The sequence below is a fragment of the Limulus polyphemus genome, unplaced genomic scaffold, assembly GCF_000517525.1.
Source record: "Limulus polyphemus unplaced genomic scaffold, Limulus_polyphemus-2.1.2 Scaffold4440, whole genome shotgun sequence".
In the NCBI taxonomy this organism is placed as follows: domain Eukaryota; kingdom Metazoa; phylum Arthropoda; class Merostomata; order Xiphosura; family Limulidae; genus Limulus; species Limulus polyphemus.
The window spans coordinates 35,438-52,477 of record NW_013670050.1 but is presented as its reverse complement, the minus strand read 5'-3'; the positions used below and the strand labels follow the sequence as shown (position 1 = coordinate 52,477).

General features: G+C 32.2%; 1 protein-coding gene across 1 annotated transcript in view; it reads left to right on the top strand.

Moving 5' to 3' along the window:
• Positions 1-1,126, top strand: part of LOC106471152 (short stature homeobox protein-like) — a 19,676-nt gene extending 18,550 nt beyond the window's left edge. Inside the window, exon 4 of the mRNA XM_013931741.2 lies at positions 753-1,126. Within this exon, the coding sequence (XP_013787195.1) occupies positions 753-1,111 (359 nt within the window). The 3' untranslated portion in view covers positions 1,112-1,126. The remainder of the gene's footprint in view (positions 1-752) is intronic.
• Positions 1,127-17,040: the final 15,914 nt, after the last annotated feature.

Genomic DNA, 17,040 nt, shown 5'->3' with positions numbered 1-17,040 from the left:
TAGGTAAATATTCCGAGGAAGATTTTAAACTATCAGAACTGTTACGCACTAATAGGTAAATATTCCGAGGAAGATTTTAAACTATCAGAACTGTGACGGCACTAATAGGTAAATATTCCGAGGAAGATTTTAAATTATCAATTAGTGCGTCACAGTTCTGATAGTTTAAAATCTTCCTCGGAATATTTACCTATTAGTGCGTCACAGTTTTAGTAACCGTAATTTTTAAAATGCCCTTGAAGTTCCTTCAATGAGTATATTTTTCAACAATGCATTTAACCAACTAAGATTATATATGTATACATATTGAATACAGGCTCTGGAAAGCAGTCTCAAAAAAAAAGTCACGAAAATGATTAATAACGATAAACTGTGTATTCTTCTTTTTATCTTTTGTTTGTTTAAATTAGATAGGTTGATGACTATTACTTTTATATTATTGGAATTTCCTGACAGTTCTTCCTACAAGCAGCTTTAATATAAAATACATTCCTGTTGCGTTGAATTTAAGTTGTTTACACTTTTACTATACTTTTTCTTTACGTTTTTTCCAGTCTGTCCTTAATATACGTAAACTTAAAACATGGTAAATTTAAAACTTATTTCATGCCTCATAACAATCTTTTTTACTTGAGTTATAATACACAACCTGATATTCTGTGGATCTAAGTTTGTCTATACACTTTAATTTTAGAAAACCATCAATTATTACTACGGTAACATCAAACCTAATATCAGATTTTTATTTTCAGATTTACTAATGGCAGCTAGTACACCAATCGAGTCGTCTAGAATCGCACCCTATATCAACGTCAGCAGTACGTCACCTAGGTTGCCACAAGAGCGCTACCTGGTGCCAACTACGCATTATCTACCTTATGCAGATCCTGCCTTTTTAGCGGCTGCTCATCAATATTCGGTGGCCGCGGCAGCAGCAGCACAAGTAGTACATGGTACACAACCCCATCCGAGTTTCTTTTTGTATCCCACTCCCACCCACCCTTTTAGTCTGTCTGCTCTCTTGGCAGCTGATAGGCTGAATAATAAAAACACCAGTATTGCTGATCTGAGGTTAAAGGCGCAGAAACACGCGGCTGCACTAGGCCTGTAAGCTATTAGTTCAGGAGTCATGAATTATTCGCACTCTTACTTTTTGTTTTGGAGTCATGGTAATGTGAGGTACATTATCTGTGGTTGAGTGAAATCAAGAACTTATTGTACCAAATTATATCATAGGCGATTAATTGTCGCACAACATTCACATGAAAAATAGAATCTTATGTTAAAGAATTACTAACTGAATGTTTTTTGTTTTTTTTTACTCTTAATACTAATTGACCTGTTGCTACTGCATAAGTTGGATATGAAGATGTGACTTGGGAATTTGTAAGTATATAGGCTCCATGAAAACAAAGACAATATACTTGTGTCGTGGTTTCCTTCTGATCTGGCAGTTTGTAGGTATGAGAGACCTGTCACCTGTGATTTTATATTATCATAATGATGAATGTGAAATACTGAAATTAATTCTCTAGTGAATACTTTGCTTACAAACTGTAAAAATGTTGTTTCATTTGTTCTATTCTAACTGCCTTTAGTGATATAAACTCATATATTTCACATCATTATCGTATTCTACATATAACCATTTTCTCTTTTTAGCAGATAGCCATACCGGTGTGTGGAAATAATAAACGATACTAACACACATTTCTTGTAACCGGTGTTAGATTTTGTTCCTGTCAACATTATTAAACAAATGGAAAGTTCTTAATTAAACTTCTTGTAAAAATTGTCAAATTCTGTCAATATTATAAAATTAATAAAGAATATTTTAATTCTTTTTGTAACTGGTGTCAGGTTATATTTTTCAAGTTCTTAAACTTCATGAAAATTTATCAGATTTTTTCCTCTTTCATCATTATTAAGTCAAGAAATACTTCTTAATCTTCTTGTAACTTAAATGGTTTTTCTAAGAAGAGAAAACAATATTAACATCAACAAAATACAATTATTTATTGGACAATGGAAGTATTATTACATGTATAATATTAAGCAACTATTACTCAGTTCGTTTCATCTTGTCCAACCGTCACTGTGAATTAGGCTTAACCCTTAATTCAATTCGTTAAATTCAGTTAAAGTATTTGTTGTTATATCTGTTTATTTTAACATCCACCTCCTAGACGTAAAGATTTAAAAGATTCATAACAATGACAATATTGTGATTATCTTCAGATTAGTGGTTTGATGATTCAACAAACCATAAAATGCACTGCAGAACTGGGCAAACTATCTGTTTAATTCAATTTACTTTTAATTTCTTATAGCAGTAAATTATACGTTGATTAATATTATTTAATTATTACCCACTTAACTGGCTTGTTTAGAACTGACAGACTTGTCGAGAAATGAAACTTAATAATTTACTGTATAATATATCACGCAATCACGATTTATTTAAGGTCGCGTTTTTTTGTTTCCATTTGTACTAGTAGAAGCATTACCGTCTGTTTTGTTAGCCTTTTTTTCTTACGAAATATATGTGAGATGTCTGCTTTGTATTAGAACGGAACAGATATACAATGGGCTATCTGTGCTCTGCCCACCACGTCGTAAGTCTGCAGACATACCGCTGTGCCACTGGGGGCAGAACAGGTTCAAAAAATAAATAAATAAAAAGGCGACGGAACGTTTGTAATCGTTTAATGAATTATTGGAAGTGTTTCAAATTGAAGACTGATCGTTAAAGTTGGTGTTATAATAACGAAAATCGAGAGCATGCGCAAATGGAAAAAATTAACTCTAATATCGCTAGTTTCTCACTCATTACAATTAGGACAGGTCTTTGATAATCTTTCGTCAAGTTCGTTATTACAATCTTCTCACTTCCGTCCATTTTTGTTTGATCTTCTGCTCGAAGAAATCTGCATCTACTAGAACAAACAAATAAACAATAAACATGTCTTAAATAAAGCAGGAAAACCAAGATAGATTAATTTTCTTCTTGGTATTTAAGCAAACTAAGCCTATTCACACTCTGAACTAATAAATGATATTCCCAAAATTTAAACGTATTTTGCTGACTCTTTTCTAAAAATTCACCAATTTTCTAGTGAGTTTTTTTACTTTTGTTATTCTATATTCTTATCTTTTGAAGCGCCATTTTCTTTGGATGCAATTAGTATTGATGAAAAATAATAACATTTCATCAAACATATGTATATTTGAAATAAGAAATTTTCTCTTTTTACCTATATCGCTTTATTCTCACATGAGAAAGGTCAAGTCAAAGAACGTAATTGAATTCTAAGGGCTTGGTGGCACAAAGACATCATATTCTTAGTTTGTTATATCAAAATCATATTATGGTTTTATTTTCGGTAACCTATTAAAGGAAACTGCTAATAATACTGAGCTTATCATGATTAGGTCAACACATAATAACTAATGCAATACCTCTATATATTGTTATAACATCTAAGATTGTGAATCTATCTGCTTTATCTAATGCGAACGCTAATGATTAAGAAGTAAAATTTTAACCAAGTCAAATTCTCATTCTTTTTCTTTGACTTAAAACAAAGATAGTTCATGCCCTGCATTCAGCTCTCACGCCATTTTATCCATTCATTCTGCCGACAACTTGTGATTTGTGTGAAAATTGGAAGATATATTTAAATTCGATGAGTGAGTATTTTGATTAATAGCTAATTTGTAATCCACAGACAATAAGATATACTTTACAAAGAATCGAAAGACATACTTTTTGTGGGTTCTTGGTGATTGTACCAAAAAAGCTCAATAAGTACACTTGGCACCAATGTATTTCGAATAATATAAAAAGGAGTTCATTTATATTATATATCCATGTATATACATCCAAGTTTTGTTTTTGCAAATAAAGAAATCTTGGGAGTTCATGTGGTCGATTTTAAACCTAAATATGAAAGTGTTCATACTACGATAGTTTCGAATGCAGTGCGAAGTACTATGATGATTTATTAGAAAAACATTAAAGTCTGGAAAATCTAAGAATTGGTTATTTTAAAAGTATTAAACATATAGATACCGCCCCCCCCTCCTCTCTCTCTATATATATATACATAAGTATATATATACACACACACACACATTCAATGTAATAATAACTAATGCTAGGAAATTAGTTCTTAGGGTTACGCTAAATTATACTGTAATGTTTGTTTGTTGTAAAGTACAAAGTTTCACAAAGAGCCATCTTTTCTCTGCTCACCACGAGTGTCGAAACTCGATTTTTAGCGTTATAAGCCCTAAGACTTACCGCTGACCAACTTTGAGGCGTGTAATGTTAATGATAAAAGTTTTTCAAACGTTCTTTTGGAAATAAAGGAAATCTGTATAGCACATGTTTAAACGTTTTTAAAAAGGAAAAGCCAATTAAAACATGTCTTGAGAACCAGAAAAAGAAAAACAAAACATAGGTAACGTTGAATAAAAATACAAAGAATGATTATGATACTTTCCTTATTTCATACGACACTGAAGAATAACTCTTCGCTGCTATAGGAACCTTAAAAATATGGTTTGACATAGTAGAAGTATTAAAGATGAATTACTATCATTGTATCATTACATCTAAAGAATGGTGAAGCGTTGTTGTATTGGTTTTCTCAGTTCTCAAAGTTCAATAACACAAAGCTCCGCGTTTGGTTATAATGGATTTTTTTGGGCAACTCCACATTTCGGTCATTGACAACTTTCCTAGGTCGTACTTCGACTATTTGATTTGACACATCACATGCATTTTGATTTTCAATTAGTTCCACGTGTTAAACAAGTTATCACTACCATGATATATTTGATTCCTTTATTTTACGTTGTTTGTGATCCTAGAATATCAACGTCTACTTTTCCACGTGGTGCTCCAACTCTTGTAATTATCCATTCGTTTAACAGCACAAGTCCCAGAAACGGCACCACGTCTTCCTCAGGTTTTTAGTACCTAAGCTAGAAACATCTCTTAGGAACGATTTTCAACTCATAATTGTCCTAGTTCCAGAATGTTATGAAGAAACAAAGAGTTTCTGATGAAAGAAAGTTTAATGTCAACTAAAATCTCTTATAAATTCCCTCGAAATATGTAATAACACATATAGTTCAATTTAGCCTCACTGAGTTCAATTTGTTTAGTAAGTTGACTGTGAGGGCTTTTGTTTGGCCAAGCGGTCTTCCATCTTTAATGCTAGCCCATTTAATGAGAGGCCCCATACTTGTATACTAGACCTGGGCAACTTAAATGTTTTTCTTTGAACGAATTACCTTTCTGCAATTACAGTTCTGACACTTTGAATCCGTTGATTTTCACAGAACTTATAGCCTTCTTTTGTACACAGCCCACATTTCTAAAAGTCTGTTTCATTTACTTCAGCAGATCTATGAACTGAACGTAAGAAATTGTTACTGCACTACGTATTAATGTATTTTAACTGAACTATAAATTGTATTAATCACACGTTTATCCTTCTAAGAGAAGATATAGCATTGAGATAGTTAATTTGTAACCTGAAATCCAGATTGTAAGATGGCTAAAGATACTCCATAAATACAATTTTACTATACTGAATTGTATCATCACTTCTTCATGTGCATCTTGCAATTATCCTAATACAGTTCCTATTGTAGAGTCGCTGGTATATGTGTAGAGGATTTTCTTCGGAATGGTGAATGTTTGTCTCGTTTTATGACTTCTCCAACATCTAGTGATGAGGCAGGCTATCTAAAAACCAGTCTCGAAATAATAAATACACAGAAATCCACTAATTTCGTGCACATATATTTATATTGGTAATTAGTATTAACCTCCGATCAGAACAAGCTATGCACAAAGGTTTTTAGCTTCAACTGTTGTTGGATATAGGGATATAAGTCCTCTTATTCAAAAAAGAATAGTAGGTGGAGAATTAATTCTAAATTTTTGAGTCATATTTTACGTTTTTCTTCCTTTCTTGGTCCGCAAAATACCTTCCTTAAACCGTCAAAGACATCAGTGAAGGTCTTTATAATAGTTATGACGTCATAAAGTGGAATGAACAAATGTTATATGTAGTAATTCAGTTAGCACTCACCCCGTCAAAGTTTTGAAATCTGCTGAGGCATTACATAATTTAAATGACAAAAACAATATGGCAAAACCCACTCCCCGTCTTATGCAAATACTATTATCTCTCAGCTTCGTTTACCTTGACCTGTTGATATATCCTCTCCTCAGATCCAGTCCCCCGGTGGGACAGCGGTAAGTCTTCGGATTTATAATGCTAAAATCAGGGGTTCGATTCCTCTCGGTGGACACAGCAGATAGCCCAACGTGGTTTTGCTATAAGAAAACACATACTTCTCAGATCCAAACTGAAAACTACGTGAAACCTAATAAAGCAACAGAATCAGTTCTTAGCAAGAATATATATGCTTTTGTTACGTCAATCACTTTCAGGTGCCCCCCAGTGGCACAGCGGTATGTCTGCGGACTTGCAACGCTAGAATCCGGGTTTCGATACCCGTGGTGGGCAGAGCACAGATAGCCCATTGTGTAGCTTTGTGCTTAATAACAAACAAACAAATCACTTTCAGGTTTATATGCAGATATTATTCGCTACGTCTTCTTTTTCTTTTTTCTTTTTACTAGCACAATGAAAAACGCTCTAAAATAAATGCTTGGCTTTATCTTTATTATTCGTTGTTATCTCATAGCTTCTATCTTCTTAATAAATTCTTCCTGTTTAGAACTTTACTTTAGAAACCTACTAGCTTAGCCGATATTCTTCGTTAAAGTTTCCATGAAAACCTTTAAAGTCCTTCTTCCTATGTTAAGTTAAAGTTTCCATGAAAGCCTTTAATATCCTTCTTCCTATGTTAAGTTAAAGTTTCCATGAAAGCCTTTAAAATCCTTCTTCCTATGTAAAGTTAAAGTTTCCATGAAAGCCTTTAAAATCCTTCTTCCTATGTTAAGTTAAAGTTTCCATGAAAGCCTTTAAAATCCTTCTTCCTATGTTAAGTTAAAGTTTCCATGAAAGACTTTAAAATCCTTCTTCCTATATTAAGTTAAAGTTTCCATGAAAGCCTTAATATTCTTCTTCCGGGGTCTTGGGTATATTTATTGGTGGTTGCTCCGAAGGGAATATTTTTTGAGTTCTATTTCCGTGATTTACTCTGGAGTTTTGTAGCTAAAGTAATCCTTCTAAAAACTTTTGACATAATGAAGTTAGTCAGCATTATCTGTCGTAATAACTTCATTATAATGGGTGGGTTTTCTGAGCTATCTATCAGTATCATTTATGGATTTCAGATTCATGGTAAGTTGAACATCTCTTTTTAATTTTATGTTCGGGCTTTTCTTTAAGTAGACGTGTACGTTTTAAATTTATATACCATCAACGAACTGAACCTATTATCTGTATGTGCACATTTTGGTGTTATAAGTGAGCAAAATGTTCCACAGCCTCAATGAGCTCTTCCAAGGTATTTCTTTGTGTTTTCATTTTATTTCCAAATTACTATATTATTCCAAATTAAGTGTAAAAAGCGAGTACTATGACTAGTTGTATTTACTTCTTTCTTGGGGTTATCTATTTGAACCAGGTTACCAGTTTCATTCAACACAATCATGCCGATATCCGCCTTCAAGCTCTACTTACTGATTGTTAATAACCAGTGATAAGCCAATGTTACTGACATTAAACATTTTACTGTTAAATAAAAAAAAAATTCCAACTACTTTAAATGTGGATTAGGATAGACTTGTAATTATGATTACAAAAGTTAAAGGCTTCGATATTCCTAATGTAAACTGTGAACAGAAGGACAAAGTAAATTACTAAGGCATAAGAAATGAAATGAATAAATGTTTGCAAACTATTACAAAGTTTTTCTTTCTTCAAACCCAGAAAACGTCTCCAACCAGGTTAAGATCGTGTGTTATTTCATTTAACTTGTAATATTAAGACAACTTCCATTTAATCAGCACGATTATTCTTTTGCGAACTGTTTTATCTTATGCGTAAATTAAAAACAATTAACACTGTTAATTATGTGTGACCTGACCTCAAAGGTACATACTTAATCATAAAGGAAAGCTTTCAATCGCTCAATTTAATATCCAAATAAGTGCTATTCGACATAAGGGCGCGAAAATGCCCTTTAATTTGTAATCAGAAATCATTAGATCATTTCACAATCTGTACTGCCTTAGTTCACTGTTGAATTTTTAAAATATGCAAGCAAAGTAATATTTCGAGCACCTCTGTCTTTTACCTTCTGTTTAATGACCTTTTTTACTTCTTTAATTAACACAGACAAGGTGAGAAGGCATTCCTAGAAAACTTTACCCGAGCTACGCTAAATGCCTTAAACAACCATTAACAGAGACTAAAACAAGAGATAAATAATTTTCGACTAGTAATAAATGAAATATTTACAAGCCATTACTCTGCTGTCATATACACGTAAATAGCAGAAATCTTAAAAAATTGCTAAACTTCAGCATGTTATTTTGAACACTAATAATGGACACTAAACAAAACTTTCAAAATACTGAAGAATAAAAAAGATGTTGAATTTAGCATAATTAAAGAAAAGTAACATTAAATCCTTGGATAACATAGTAAAAAAGCGCTTTTATTGGTAGAGGTTCAGTTTAAGACGATAATAACCTCGTATCTTAACAAACATATACGAAAAGCTTTATTGAGGTAAAATAATTTAGTTAACACACAATAACAGAGTACTTTCAGCTATGTGTATATGAAGTTCTCTATTGTAAAAAACGTTCAGGAATGGTATACTGTGAGGAAAAGTTAAGTCATTCACTAGAATAAACTTTTAGTTTTAATTTTCTTCTTGTTTTTTACAGTTTTATAAACCTATACGAGGAGATACGTTGGTAAAGATTTTGTTCCACTGCTTAAGTTGTACCAGCAATTTAGTTCTGTCAAAAAGCTAATAGTAACACAAAATGACAGCAATATTAAAGAGTCTGTAAAAAAAAGAAGAAGCCCAAATCTGAATAAAATATGTGGGCTTGGTTACCCGGCTCCCAACCCCAAGTTTACTTCAGAGGTGAAATATACTGATAGAAGATTGATGTACGTTGGCAGACAATACACATAATTATATTTATATTTATCGTCAAACTTTTTCCCAAGGTTATTGTTTCTTATGCGTTAAGTGGTTCAATGGTAAGATTGCGGTCTTATAACGCCAGAATTCCGGGTACATTTTCCGCGGTAAATCAGCGCAGATGTTCATTGTGTAGCTTAACGCTAAAACAAACAACCTATATCATTCATATTCTGTTATTCGTGAAGAGAAACATACGCTTTGAAGAAATCTGAGTCTTAATACAACTTTACTTCTACGTATTTGATTGGTGATAATTACAAAGAAACCAAAGCTTAATTTTCGTTTTTATTTTTTTTTTCCGTGTCTTGACACATCTATGTCAGATCGTTAGCTATCAAGAATGTCGATATGTAAAATTAATTATCCTCCTTTTGAAGGTTGCAACTGTTTTACTGAATAATGTATTCATAGTAATGTTTAAGTATACATTTGTTATAAACAATAGTTTTGTTCCAGTGAATATTTTTCTTTCGGAAATATAACTATAAAGGGGTATTATAAAGAGTGCTAATCTAGTGGAATGACTGTCAGCTTAGAAATTTTATCTCTACATAAAGAATGTGATGATTAGTAAAATTTTACTAAAAAAACTTTTTAAAAGACATATGCTTATAAAGAGAAACTAAAAATATGTCAGAAAGAAAAAGTTAAACTGAAAGTTATCCTAGCTATAAATATATTTATATTATTCATAAATTTAGAATATCTTAGACATGTGTAACATCGTTTTATCTTCATTAGGTCATAAATGTTATTTAAATGCAAAAACTTCTAAGTTTTCGTTATTTAATATTACTTTTTCCGATCAAAAAATACTACATACCAGAATTTCCGGCTTTTTGATATGTTTTGCATTTTATCATGGACAGTTTTGGCAACATAGAAAAACTGAAGCGTTTTGTTTTCTGTCATCCAAACTCATCATTGATCCAAATATTCAAAGAGCTAGGGACCATCCCTTTGTTTCATCATAGTAATGGAACTTTGATGGTTGATATTTCTCATCCGTAAACAAATTCGTGGAGAGATTAGCTGCTAACAGTTGGCCTATAGAAAACCCTTCTTTTCCTTTCACGATTTAATCTCACTAATGTGGTAGACGCGGGCTAGAAAGAACAGATTCTTTTGATGCGAATGAACAATGGATAAAATCTCTTCTTAAACACCTTTCAACCTGTCTTCAAAGAATTGTTTAGATCAAACTAGAATAAAGAATGTCATTCTAAAAATGTTCAACATATAATATTTTATATTTCGTAGTTATTCAGTCGACTTTGCTTTGACAGAGTAACTAAAACTTTTTCAGTTATTGTTGATCATGAATTGGTTATCTGTATATGAGCTAATAGTTAAAGTGAAAACAAAATTATAAAAATGTGTTTTATTAAAACTAATATCTTTAAAATAGATTACGAATGTTGATTGCTTTTATTTCTCAACTAAAAATTCAAGCTTAAAGCCCCATTACTAAAAGTATAAAATACCTAAAAGTTTAGAAATATGGGACTTCATAACGAACGAGATGATTAATAAAATCTTTACTAAAATTGTTTAGATTCAAATGTTAATGCAATGAAAACTATAAATATTTTAAACAGGAAACCTTTAAATGTTTGCAGTGAATAGTACACCAAAAACCTTGATAATACGGTTAATTAGTAACGACTTTTTCTTTATACGGAAAGCTAGAGATTGCACTGAACCTTACTTTAAGATATATTTTTAAAAAACATATTACTAAATACTTTAGAGAGGTTTGCATTTCATTGTTGATGTCAAACGATTTTTAAAGGACTAACAAGTACTGACATAGATATAAAAAACAAACATTTTGCTTCTTCTCATGGTGAACTTCTCGCACACCAAACAGGTACTCTAGTAACTGAGCTATAGGGTCAGTCAGGACAAATTACCAAATACCTTACCCCTCAACGATAAAGTTAGCCATTTGGTTTAACCTTATTGTTGAATGCTAATTTCTCAACAAGTTTTTATTATTTATCTGGCTCAGAACCAAACCCAAGACCTCTCGCAACGAAGTGATTGAATAACCTACTATCTTAAGTTTCTGTAATGTTAACTCGCTAGTTTCTACTAGTAAGGCAGTTTTTAATAATTCGACTGACAACATGCATTTATTGTTCTTTATTTTATATTATAGACTAATTATTTGAAGTGCATGCAACAAAAACCAACAAATAAAAAATACCATAATTTACAAGGAAAAGAAAATTTTGTGGAATAAAGAATAAATAAACTGAGTTAAGAAAGTTTTTTGATACAGAAATTGTAGGGAAATTAATTTATTTCTGTCATTCACGATATTCTATGAACCAAGTGTCTTATATTAAGGAACTGCAGTTGAATTATTTTAAAAAATGGTGCTCCAGGTTTTGTGCTGCCCTTGGAACTACTTCCTTCATCATCAATCGTGTTCAATCTGATGGCCATGCTTGTGAGATGTTACTTAAAACCGTAGTTTCCATTACAATAAACTTCTGTAACATACAGCAGAAGTCAGTCTTTGACTACTTTCGACAAACTTCCTATAAGTCCTCCATTGCATGTGAACATCTAGTTTCTACGATCGCAATGAAGAAGACCAATAGCACAAAAATCAATTGGAGCTCCATTCGGATTGACAGGTAGATGATCGATTGAGATTTCTGTGATTCCAGATTCTTTAATTATCCTTCTCGTGAAAAGAGGTGTGGCTGGAAACTTAAGAGCCTTCATCAACTCCAAATCCTTGTTAAGTAGAAGAAATGCCTATTTTCATTGCAATGGCTTTTTTAGGTAGAATGGTTCTCTTTTGTAGCGTTGCTCCAGATTATTTTTCATCGTTGTTTAGAAAACCGTTGCTGTAATAAATGCTTTCTTGTGGGACTTTTTGCACTTTTGTGACATTGAAGGGTTCTTCTTCTTTTGACTTTCCATTGTTTAACAATCTCACTGTATGAAAATACTTCCTCAGAAAAGAATGAAACATAAATCTCCCCAGGATAGCATTGCACTGTCGAATGGTCGAGAATCACGGTGAACTGTATAGGTGTTAAACATGTCACCCATTGAAAGTATTTTAGAATTCAGAATATAAATAAAAAGCTTGTAATAATACCAAGGTAACCCAGTGAGTGTTTGAAAAAGTCACATTTACTTATAATGATTTTTGTTTTACTTTTTTTCAACTTTTTTTCACTCTTTTATACAGCACTTCTGAGAGATCATTGAGCATTATTATTTGATTTAAAACTCTCATCCATAACTGTAAGTAGAATATCTAGTTTAATACTAATCTCATACGGCTTCTTTATCTATTTGCCTTATTTTATCACAACACTAATACCTAGGAAAAATCGAATGGATGAGAACATATACTGTACAACAAAGATAACAATCATTAAGGAAAGCATGGAATTATTGAGGCGCACACTGTTATTGTAGGTGGCTTTAAAGTATACGGAAGTTTTTGAATTTATAGTTTTTTTAATTGACCTTGTACTTTTCTTTCATTATAGTAAAAGAAGAAAGTGGTGTTTTGTTAAATGCACTTCGAACGAACCCATAAACACAGAGCTAAATAGTGAAAATTTCGAGCGCTTGAATTCGTCTATTTTTTACGACTATCTCCCCCTCTCCATCTAAAAAAAGATAGATTAAACTATATAATAGTCTTTAATCAAGACGGCAAAATACCTTTTGTTACGACAAACCTTCTTGGGCATTTAGTATTTGCGATTTCGGAAGTGTTTACAAGCATTACTTCAACACTAAATGAATGCACATGAGTAAAGCTTTGTGTCGCAAGAAGATCCATGCCTAAGGCTTTGTGTTAGTAGAAGCTTCTGGTAGAGGATGTGCTGTTTGTAAAGTTTCATGAACAACCAGTTTAAATTTAAACATGTGGTTTAAGTTATTATTTATTTACAACAAAAATAACTAGCAGTGTATGAGTATTAAGCGCAGAACTTAATAACAGTTAAGAGCAAATGACTCGAGTGTATCTCTATCTGAGAAGAAAGTTACCTTGGAAGATTAGTGCTGTCGCTCTTCAGGTTTTGTGGATTGTAAAATTAATTACTAATATTTCATTATTCTTCACTTGTAATTATGGCTTAAACAGTTGAACAATGTTCTTCTACAGTTTCGTGATCAGAATAAAAACAATTATATTTATCAACCACGAGGCAAAGCGACCTTTTACTTAGCTTGCATGAATTTGACATTTTTTTTTGTGTTGACTGGTTCTTTAAAGAGTGTACAACAACGAGTTTCAGGTGATATGCTTTGAAAAAACGATCTCTTGTAATAAGTTTGTTACATGCAAAATGTTTTAACTATTTAATGTCCATGCGTTTTTGGGTATATTTGGCTCATGTAAGTAAGGATAAAAAAAAACAAAAACTAAGCGTTTCAGCATCGGAACAGAATACAGCGATGATATTATTCATTCCGTAGCTTACCCAAGAAACTATATATGTCATATTTGCAAACATCCTTTGGGAGATATTTCACAACAAAGGGAAAATTTGTCATGTAAATCGTGTGATGTAAGGCCTGAATAAATCTAGGAGTTAGCGTTTAGCTTCGCGGTCCCGTTTTACAACAATCTTTTGTGTGTTGTCCTACAAACGCCAAATCCACAGAAAGAAAACGCACAAACCAGCTTTATACCTCTTCATTGTGGTAATCCTACTACCGTTCCACTGACCGTACGTAATCGTGTTAGCTGGGACGTTCCGAAGAGCGAGCGGCCAGAGGTTTACAAGAGAATAAAGGCTCATTCCGAGTGGCCACGGCACTGCAGAACAAAGTGCGCGTGCTGTTAAACCAACCGCAGTTTATCATTCAGAAGTTATTGAATTAGGAGTGAGGTAATTTGATTTTGCTTGTCGAGAAAGATTCTATAGTTGTCCTATATGAAAATTACATGAAAAATTCACATTCTTTAGGCACAAAGTCGAATATATCGAACTTCCATACTTGATAACTTTGCATCCATGTATGCAAGATCTCAACACTAGAAAATACACCCACGTCATGCATAAGTTTGGAAAACCAGAAGTAAGATACTTGTTAAGAATGCCATATTTCAAAAACTTCCAAAATATAAGCACGTTATCTGTTAAGGTTTTACATCTATAGATAACAAAGGACATTTAAAAACAGTAACAGCTAACAATACATTTTCTGTTCTTGAATATTAATTTAATAATATTTATTAAATTTATTGGTTAGACATTTTGAGGTCCTTCAAATGTAAGCGGTTTAAATTAGTTGACAGGAATATTTAAACAGAGATACAAGCATGGCATATACATTGTATTTCGGCCCCCCAGTGGCACAGCGGTATGTCTGCGGACTTTACAACGCTAGAATCCGGGTTTCGATACCCGTGAGGGCAGAGCACAGATAACCTATTGTGTACCTTTGTGCTTAATAACAAAGCATTGCATTTCTATTAACACTATACATATTTATATATATATAGACATTTAGTTCAGAATTATAACATCTGTAAGTTAAATGTAGTTGAAATTAAGGTGATCAGAAGTAACTGAGACTCATTAATACCAGGCAAGCCACTCGTTTTATGTACAATATTAACCTTTGTATTATAACACCAGGCACGCTACTCGTTTTATGTGCAAAAACGGTTAATATTGTACATAAAACGAGTAGCGTGCCTGGTGTTATAATACAAAGGTTAATATTGTACATAAAACGAGTAGCGTGCCTGGTGTTATAATAAAAAGGTTAATATATTATAACACCAGGCACGCTACTCGTTTTATGTGCAATATTAACCGTTTTATTATAACACCAGGCACGCTACTCGTTTTATGTATAATATTAACTTTTTTATTATAACACCAGGCACGCTAGTCGTTTTATGTACAATATTAACCGTTTTATTATAACACCGGGCACGCTACTCGTTTTATGTACAATATTAACCTTTTATTATAAGGATTCATATGCTTCCTATCGCTTTATAGAAAAAACAACAACAATAAAACAAAACAAGAACAGCAATACCAACATTTAGATCATTATGAATGATGATAGAACATAAGCATAAAATTACAACATAGCTTTCCATATTTGATAAATTTTTATGACTTCTTTTCAGTTAACGCTCCAGTTTTATACAAACTATTTAAAGTACTAACCACAGTAAACAATTAAACTCCGTATATGTAGATTTGCATCTGGAATTGACTTCTAATGCTTCTTTACTATTTATACATGTGTACTTCGTAAGATGAAATTGGACCAAAATAACATACAGAACTGCCTATAATTAGGTGTATTTAGCTGTAAGATTGTAATGAAACTGGAAGAAAAAGCAAAGAAACAAGGCATTCAAACCTGAGATCTACTTACGAATACGGAATTGATGATGAGTATAGGAAAATGTCACTGTTTTAATTATCATACCGATTAACTACTACAATAGATTAAATACTTCTGTGGAGAAGATTAAGAACTGTTCATTCAGTTCATTTTTGGTGTAGAGGTCTTAGTAGCCAGAGATTCTTAAACTATAAGAGTTCGTTAATCAGATACACAGAAAAGAACATCAAACTGGTTAGAACAATGGAATCACGTTCGTCTTGAGTGCGTCTGAATACACGTGAATTATTCCAATTAGACAAAAACGCAAGTTTTGTTGGGACGCCTGGTTGTTGATCCGATATAGATCTTAGAACATATAGGATAGGTGTATTTGGAAACTACAATAGAACATTTACCATAAATTATAATGTTTGACAAATTTGTTATTCAAAGAGACACTACAAAATTGTCTCTATAGTGAAGCTCTAATGTTATCGCAGATATGTGAGCAACAGCTCTAATATTATTGCAGATATGTGAGTAATAGCTCTAATGTGATTGCAGATATGTGAGTAATAGCTCTAATGTGATTGCAGATATATAAGCAACAGCTTTAATATTATCGTAAATATGTGAGTAATAGCTCTAATATTATTGCTGATATATGAGCAGTCTACCTGAAGTACCCTCTACAACTTTTTTGTATGATTTACTTTTTCTTCTTTATTTTAACGATTCATTACTTCGCACTAACTAAGTTTCACAACGATAGCTTGTAGTTCTTTGTAAATAAAATCGAATTTTTTTTCTCTCGTGTTTAACAAAATTAATTGGGAGGAGAACCAAGATCCTTAACTTTAAAAACAAAATCCTAATCTTGGTTTAGATCCTGGATTCGTAACTTGGTGAAATATTTAAAATTTGATAACATTATAGCTTTAAAGTTTAACTTATTTTACCTTCACGTGTATACTATGTTTGTATATTTTGTTCCAACAAAAAAATTTAAACAAATATTATAAACCTTGAAACAGAATCACTTGGTACGGATACTTACGTGTCATCTCAACAAAAGCGTCTAGTAACAATTTCCGGCATTAGGATCGTCATTAACAATTAATTATATTTAATTGGTGTATTTTAAAACAGTTTATTAAGCTTGGTAAACATCATTAAACAAACATATGTAACGTATATGTATATATATATAGTGATTGAACAACAGAAATGCAAATACACTTTCAAAAAAGTTTCGACATAAAACATAATGGTGTTTTCAAATTCGATGACGAGGAACCCACTTTGAGACTAATAATGGCTGGAGACGGCTTGAATGGGTAATGAAGAAAAACTTTAATATGACAGCAAATGTACAACGTTTCGACAAGGTTTTGTCATCATCAGGTACTATACATGCGTTAATCCTAAATATTATTTTTAATTAAAGTTAAATTCAGAAAAAAATACTTGTACATTTGCTGTCATATTAAAGTTTTTATTCATTACCCATTCAAGCCGTCTCCAGCCATTATTAGTCTCAAAGTG